The sequence below is a fragment of the Lactuca sativa genome, chromosome 5, assembly GCF_002870075.4.
Source record: "Lactuca sativa cultivar Salinas chromosome 5, Lsat_Salinas_v11, whole genome shotgun sequence".
Classification (NCBI taxonomy): Eukaryota; Viridiplantae; Streptophyta; class Magnoliopsida; order Asterales; family Asteraceae; genus Lactuca; species Lactuca sativa.
Window position 1 is genome coordinate 174,090,974 of NC_056627.2, and position 9,191 is coordinate 174,100,164.

General features: G+C 31.4%; 1 protein-coding gene across 1 annotated transcript; it reads right to left on the minus strand.

Moving 5' to 3' along the window:
* Window positions 1-745: 745 nt before the first annotated feature.
* LOC111910038 (CBL-interacting serine/threonine-protein kinase 7) lies at window positions 746-2,383 on the minus strand. The gene is given in 2 exon segments (XM_023905832.3): window positions 746-925; window positions 928-2,383. Coding segments are annotated over 2 exon segments (1,383 nt in total). The 5' UTR covers window positions 2,212-2,383; the 3' UTR covers window positions 746-826.
* Between the last annotated feature and the right edge of the window lie 6,808 nt (window positions 2,384-9,191).

Consider the following 9,191-nt stretch of genomic DNA (forward strand, 5'->3'; position numbering starts at 1 on the left):
TATAAGATTAAATATCGGCCAAATGGGGAAATATAATATTTTAAATTATACTAAGGAATCAAAATTAAAACTTATAAAATATCAATATTTTAATTTTAAAATTAGTGTTAATCAAAAAAAATCAATATAAATACAAAAAGTTGCTTTGAGCAGTAGCAAAATCATTATTTTTAGAAAGATTTTAATTTGAATTTTGTATTATATGTTAGAAAAGTTATAATATGAGATGAATTTAATCAATTTTTAATATGGCAAAAATAAAACCAAACTAACAATAACTTTTTTTGCAAACTTTGGTAATTAAAATATGAATAATTTTTTATATGTTTATTAACTTGTCTATATTTATTTAATAATTTAATTTTTTAAGTTATTTCAACATAAAAAATTTACACAAAATTCTAACAAGTTAAAAATATATTTTTGAAATTTTAAAAAATTTAGAAAGAAATTTACACAAAATTCTAAAAAAGAATATTCTTCGAATATTTTTTTGATATAAATTTTTAATAAGAAAATAGAATCATCAGAAATAAATTCAGCATTACTAGTACTATTTTAACCCTAAAAATTAATTAAAAAATAAAGTATATAAATGGAGATGGTCTAATCACTAATCACCCATCACCAATCAGCAATCACTAAAAAAGCCCAAGTCCATGTCTGTTTGTGCAAAGATATGAAAGAACTTAAGCACTGTGTTAAAATTTCATGTTCAGAACTAAAAAAACTAATAAACATCAAATTATTAATTAAGTAATGAGTCGATTATTCGAATTCTGAAAAATTGTTTACAAACAAGAACAATCCTACAATAGATCTAGTGCTACCCAATGTTGAAATTTCCCAAATCTACCAAATTTTCATATTTACATCTTTTTCTGATCATCAACCTCGATCTTAGCAGTGCCATGACACTACAACGTCTTCAAAACCCACCTTGAATTCCTCCCATTCAACCTCACTAAACCCACCTCCGCCGCCAACCACCGTCATCTCCACCAGCAACAAATCCACCGCCACCTCCAACACCTTCGCCAACACCACCACCCTACCTTTCACCAACCCCATCACATCCCTGTTCCTATTCTCTTTGTCCTTCATTTTCTTCGATCTGTAACCCAATCTCTCACCCACTTCCACCACCCGCCTCTCAATCTCCGCCGCTGTTGCCGTCGTCGTGAATCTCCTATCCTTCCGTACGATTTTCTCTTCGAAAATACCTGATAAATCAAGCCCGGACGACATCGAGATTATGTCAAAGGCATTCATCGTTGTCTTGTATTTAATCGAACTCAAATCATCTTCTTCGGTTGCTTCGGCTTCTGTTTCGTTGTGGAGTTCGAGAGTAGGATCGGGTCTCAGTGATTTTTTGAACCATGAGAGGTTCATTAACGTCTCGATGCTCATCCTGGTTTTCGGATTCGGATCTAGGAGCTTTTGAATAATGATCCTCGGTTGTTTTGGCATCCAATCGGGAAATGCGAATTCACGTAGGTGAATTTTCCGATACATGTTTGCTAAATTACTGTCGTCGAAAGGAAGATAACCTGCTAAGAAGATGAAAAGTATGATTCCACATGACCACGCGTCCGCCTTTGCTCCGTCGTAGCCTTTCCGGCGAACGATTTCTGGTGCAGTGTACGCCGGAGTTCCACACGCAGTGTGGAGGAGCCCGTCCTTTTGTGACTCCGGCAACGCCGAGAGTCCGAAATCAGAGATTTTCAGGTTCCCATCGTCGTCTAACAAAAGGTTTTGGGGTTTTAGATCGCGATGTGCGACTCCGTTTTGATGACAAAAATTGAGCGTCGATACGATCTGTTGAAAGTACCTCCGTGCAGTAGCTTCCTTCATCCGTCCACGGCGGGACAACTGTGTGAAAAGCTCACCACCAGATGCGAGTTCCATAACAAGATAGATCTTGGTTTTCGTCGCCAACACTTCATGGAGTTTAAGAATGTTGGGATGGTTCAACCGCCGCATGGCGGCGACTTCACGAACCAGCCGTGGCTCCATCGTCGGATCTGCGATGGAGGGTTTCTCAATAACTTTCACCGCGACGGAGGAATCGTCGATGAGAGAACGGCCATGGTAGACTTTAGCGAAACTACCACGACCTAAAAGGCGAGTGAGTTGGTATTTGTTGAGTATGATCGTGCCGCCGTCGCTGGATGTTCTGTTGATGCTGGTGGCTGGTGAAGGTGGCGCCATGGCCGGAACGAACAACCGAACGGCCGGCGTGAAATGTAGAGAGAGAGAAAGAGAGAAAGGGGAAAGTGATTTGGTGGTGGAAGGTGCGGTTGTTTATCATGGTTTTATAGGAAAGGGAAAAAAGATACCAGATGGGTTTTCGCTGTCTTCATTCGTGTTTTTAGCCTCGATGAGCGTTTGCTTTGATATTTTCATGTATTAAATTACGATTTTACCCTTCTGCGGATGCTTCATGTGGCCACTCCCCTAAATATTTTCTTTAACATTTACTCTTCCTTTCTCAAAATAAACGTAACTTTATTAAAAAGATATTTTTTCTTGGGTTTTCAAATGATTTACATAACCTAAAGAACTAAAATACAAATAATTAGATTTAAACTTACTCCGTAAAACGTAACCGTTCATATTCATATCAATATTTTTTGAGATAAAAAAGGAATTTCAATTTGGGGAAAATTATGGTATATTAGAAGACTAGGTGTGAGACCCATGTATTACATGGGTTTAATTAAAAAAAACAAATATAAAAGTTTAACAATTTGAAAAGTTTGAATTTATAAGAAAAATGAAAAAAATTTGAATTATTAAAATTAATGAGACTTTAATGTAACATATATAAACTCTTTCTAATAAATACTTTACATATATATTACCTTACACATTAAATGTGGAATTTTAATTTAATAAAATAAAAAATACAATAAAATGACAAGTGGAAAATAGAAATTTTAAAAATTCTAAAAAATGTCATGTATCCAAATGAATGAGAAGAGGACATGTGGCAAAAAAACCTTCATTTATTATAGTAGATGTGGTTCCATTTTGGAGTTATCTTGAAAGATATGATATTTTTTACAGATAATATTTCGTTTAATTTGAATTATGTTTTCATGTTACCATAGATGACCTTGACGATGGTTATACGGAGGAGTGTTCTTTTGATTCTCGAAACACTACCATGAAACGTTACATGAACTACTATTGAAAAGCCCTTGGTTATGATTGTGAGTTGAACTATTTATATAAGGCTGATTTTTGTTGATTATGCTCATAACTCATTGGATTGTCTATTTGGTTGTTAATTATGTTCGTTAGATATCGATTATTTTCAATGATTATCAAACGTATTGTTTTCGTTTCATCATTAATGTTTAATTGTATGTCGTTGCAAGTTTGTACTTGTGTTTGCCTAGTCTTAGCTTAGATTCGCATACATACAACAATAAATAGGTCGATATTATATAATGGTCTTCGTACGGATGTGGTTTGGTCAACTGACTTGATTATGTTGGTAAGGAATATCAGATAAGGGTTATTGGTGTCTTTACTCTTTAGTATATCATAATGTATTTCATAGCCGGTGAAACCGTAATCCGATTTTATTATGGTTACAAAGTCCTAAACTTCCTTTTTGCATCTTTGGAGTCGGAAGTTTGGTTCTACAAATTTTGGTTGTAGAGTATAGCGTATAACTGGATTGCTATAAGTCATTAGTATTTTTTTCGAATGTATCATGCACTCATTTAGTGTAGTGAGCTAATTAGTGGCGGAGCTAAGATCAAAGTAAAGGGGTATCCCCAAAAAATTTCCGAAAAAAATTATACTATTGAAAAAAAATTCAAAAAAATTACACTACTGAAATTTTTTTGAAAGGCATCTCCGGGAACCACCTAGATCCGCCTATGGCGTGCTTATGTGATTGACATTTACATGTCTTGTCAAGATTTTGGATAGTCATCAACTATTCAAAAAAAAAATCTAGGTTGGTGCAAAAGTATATGTTGTTTGTTTTAGGAGTAAAACTTAGTATTCGGTCTTTGCAAGACCGATTTCTATAGGAATTATTGTCTCTTAACTACTCACCGAACTAAATGGTATCCCATTTGTTGCGGTTCCTTTTTTGTTATGTATTCGGATTCCTAAATGTGCTTTATAGTTCATCTACATATCTTCATTTATCCTTCCCAATCTCACCATTATTCCTTTAATGATAATGTAGTTTTGTAACCTTTGTTTACATATTTTGTTGTGGGTGAGAAACAAATGTAAAGTTTTGCTTTTGTAATCAATCGGGGCACATCGTTCTTTAAATAGGTTATCATGAAATTGTTTTCTATTGTCACTTATAATTATATGTGGTATCTCGAATCGACATATAACTTGTTTCCACATGAATTTACTATGTTATTTCAAGTGATCGTTGTCATTGGTGTTGGCACTACCCATGTGGTGAAGTAAAATATTAATACTAATATGAACTTGACCTTTTGTTACGCCTATAGAAATGGTCCAACTATATCTATCCCCCACAACCAAAAAGGACATAGGCTATAAATGATTTCATTCTTTACAATGGAAAGGTTAGTATGTTTGCATTTTACTAACATGCCAAGCATCGTCTGATAAAAGTATGGGTATCCCTAATATAAGGTAGGACATAAGCATCTGGTCCTAGCATCTTTTGCGTAGTTATTTGGGCCCTGGAATGTGCTTCCTAAATATGCTTTTATTGGTGCTAATTACCACAACCATTGAGTTAAATAACCTATTTTGTATTATGCCCCCCATCATATAGTTTACTTGGGAGCATTGATGCACTTCTGTTACCTCATTTTTTCGCTCAAAAATGTCCTAAACTGTAAGTATTATAGGGATGATATCATCCAATTTGGTGAAATGTTTGTTATATGTTGGAATTAACATGCAATGAAAAAAGGAATGTAGTTTCGATGTCGTTCGTATGTAAATCTATGGGGTCGAATACTTAAGAGCATATGAAAGAACCTATAAATACTAAACAATCGTAAAATATAAATTTTATTACTAATATAGGCTTAAATAAATACAAATAGAAGATTTTACTTATCATTTATTTATCAAGTGCATCATAAAAAAAATAAATGGTTATCTATTTATTAATTGGATAAAATATTTATTAATTAATTAAATTGTATATTAATTATGAGTTAACTAGAGAAGGTCCCCGCATTGCAGGGGTTGGAAGTCTTCAATATTTTTTGATGTGTTATCTATACCTTTTTAGGTATAGTCAAATGGTGTTATGAAATATGGACTTTGTTAAGAGATCATACATGAAACAATAAAAATAGAAACGATAAATTTCTCAAATTTATGAACTCAAGTTAAATGAAAAGAGATTGAAAATTATAATACATTGTTTATTTCCCTGCACAAACAGTTAAGAAAGAAATATTATTAGTTTACAAAAAAATATATGTATTATTAGTTTACAAAAAAAAAAAAAAAAAAAAAAAAAACCCTTCAGTAATGAATAAAACAAAGTTTTCATCTAACGCCAAATGGTTGATCTTTTTAAGTGAAATTCTTGATCTTTCAATCATGTCACTTAAACGTCCAGGAGTTGTGATTAAGATGTTTACACCCCACTCGAACGAACATAAGCATCACTAAAATCGAAGAACATAAGCAACAGTAACTTTCACACAAGTTTGATGGGTCTAAATGTTGTTACATGTAAAAGCATTTATGAAAAATTCAATCTTTGGGAGAGTATGGTTTTTTTTTAGTAGAATCGGCTAAATCTAAGAGATGGAACCTAAATTTGTTAGATTATCTTCACATCCAACGGGTGGAAAAAGGAGACTAAGAAGAAACAAATCTTTTAGAGGCATAGCACAATGGTTCCAACTTTTCAGGGGCATTTTGGGCATTCTCTTTCCCAGGGTCAGTCCATTGTTTTTTGCTACCTGGGGCAAGATAAAAAATTTTATGCTCTTATATATAAAAAATTTAGAAAATAAAAAATATAGTAAATTTTATAATCAAACAATCAATACAATACAAACGAAACCTACAAAAATCATCTAAACCGTTGTCTTCGTACATTTTTTGAAGCAAAAACATCTCTTATTTTACAATAATCAATATTTTGTAGAAAATCACTTTCAATACTTAAAAGTGATAATCCATTCAATCTTTCTTGAGACATAGTACTTCGGAGATACGATTTCAAAAGCTTCAATTTTGAAAAACTTCTTTCCGCGGAAGCAACCGTAACCGGCACTGTCAATAAGATCCTATATGCAACCAAAACATTAGGGAACATATCCATTCTTCTTGCATTCTCCATTATTTGAATAGATGTCCAAGGACCTTCACAATTGTATGCTTCATTAGGTAACATTTTCTGCAAAATTTGTAACTCAATAAATAAACCAATTCCATCAATATCACATTCTTCACCACTTGTCAAGTTGGACTCAAGATTTAAACAACATTTTTTAATTCATCATCATCTAAAGAAACTAATTTGGAACCATCAAATAAAAAACCAAATATAGATTCAAAATATTGCATTTGTTCAAATCTACTTTTCAATCGAACAAGAGTCATATCTACTATAACAATAAAATAATCTCTTTTAAATATTTCTTGAGAAGATTGGTGTTCTCTTTCGGTATTCGGAATTTCATCAAATTATTTTTTTCTTTTATAATCACGTTTTTTTTTAAAATCCGGGTTTAACTTTAACAGTATTTGATATTTCTTTAGCTTCACTAATAGCAAAGTCAAACTCATTTTCTCTATATCCTTCAAAATAATTAATTAACCCCTCCAAATTTTTTTACAACAACATCAATAAGCATTTCTTTGGATTGTAACTTTTTACTAACCAAATTAATTTTGTACAAAACTTCATACCATATAACTAAACTTAAAATAAAATCAAAACTAGAAAATTCACCATTTACAAATGAATCAATATCTCTACACACTTGTCAATTATCACTTTCCATAGATAATTTTTTTAAAGCTTTTCTTATTTGGGAAAATTGTGTTTTTATTGCTTCAACACTTTCAATATGACTTTCCCAACGAGTAGATGATAATAATTTCAGTGTTAGATCATCTATAAATTGAAGTAAAACACTCCATCTTTTTGTTGAATTAGAAAAAACATTATAAATTGTTTGGCATGTACCAAAAAAAGTTTTTGCCTTTTGACAAGAATTTGCCATATCACATACAACCAAATTTAAACTATGACATCCACAAGGCATATAAAAAGCTCTACTATTTATATCAAGCAATCGTTTTTGAACACCTTGGTGTTTTCCTTTCATATTTGCCCCATTATCATACCCTTGACCACGAATATAATTAATATCCAAATCAAGAGATTTTAGAACATCTTGTAAAACATTAAAAAGACCTAGACGAGATGTATCTTCTACATTTAAAAACTCAAAAAAAAAACTCTTCTACTTTTAGTGGAACGTTTTCCAAATCTGCACATCTTATAATCAAAGTCATTTGTTCTTGGTGACTAGCATCCAGAGTGCAATCAAGAATTACAGAAAAATATTTTGCATTTTTTATTTTTTTAATAATTGCACTTTTTACCTCGGATGCCAACATATCAATTAATTCATTTTGAATTTTATGACTAAGATAATGATTATGTGTTTCTTTGTCTTTAATCATTCGAAAATGTTCTTTCATTACCGGATCCCATTCAGCAATTGATTCAATTACACTTAAAAAATTACCATTTGAGTTTTCATAAATTTTTTCATTTGTACCACGAAAAGCTAAGTTATTTTTTGCTAAACATTTGACAATAGAAATAATTCTAACCATAACTTCTTTCCAATGTTCGGTATCTTTTTTAATCATTTCTTGTAGCTCTTTATCAATTGTTTCATTTTTATTTAACCTAATACGTGTTTCAGTCCAAGTTCTTAAACAAACCATATGATTAGAACTATTTTCATGTTGTTTTAATGTTTCACTAAGATGCTTCCAATCTTTAATTCCTTCGGTTGCCAAATTACTTTTAGTTCGAACCGTTTTAAAAAGTTTACAACAAAAACAAAAAACTTTATCAAGTTCTTTTGAATACACTAACCATTTTCTATCATAACAATCACCATTTTTTAATTTACGTGTATAAAAATCAAAAGAAAAATGTCTACCAAGTGCGTCTTTTGGAAAAATTATGTTTGTATCAATTTCTCTATTTGGCCCTTTTTCTATTAGTAAATCTTTCATTTCTGAATCTAAATCATCTCATACTCTAGGATCAAAAATATTAAAATCACTTGGTTTATCTTTCTCAACAAAGTCATTTTTATCAAAATCATTAGAAAGGTCAACTGAATCATTGGAAGTACTTGGTGGAATATTAAAATTATCGTTTTTTTCAAAATCACTAACATTTTGATTTCTAACCAAAATTTTATTCAAAGACCCTCATAATTCATTAGCCTCTTGTTGTTCCTTTTTTTTTTTCGTTTTCTATTTTGTGCACCAGATGGTTGTTTTCGGGGAATCATATTTAAAACAAAACAAATCTACTTATAAACACTAAACAAGGAATGAAGGAAAGATACAACCTGAACAATAACACACAGCAGTAAAATTTGAGCAACCTTCACAGCTTCACAGTTGTCAAATATCAAAATAAAGAAGCCTCCTGAATCCTGATTCCTTATTCATATCACAAAAACAAGAAACAAAAACACAAAAAGTTTACAAAAACGAAATTACATATATTAAAATGGAACAGAAAACAGTAAAATTGAATTAGAAGAATAGTAAATAACTCACCTAAATCAGGAAAAAAATCAAAATCACAGTGCTTTTTCGTTTTACAGCTTTCACTTTTCATATATGTCTTCTGATTTCAACCTTAAAAAGGAGAGAAATCCAATGTTAAATCAAAATCAAATAGAATGAAACACATAATCAGAAAGAATTTAAGAATGAAATACATAATCAGAAGACAAGTAGAGAAGTAAAGAACTCACCAAAATTAAAAAATAAAAACGAAATCAGAACATGCTTTTTTGATTTTCAGCTTTCAGATATGCCTTCAAGCCTCCTGATTATGTATTCACATCACAAAATCAAGTAATCAACCATTGACCCAATCACCCAATCATTTAATCAGATACAATGAAGATATGAATATGATGAATTGATGATTCATGTCGGAA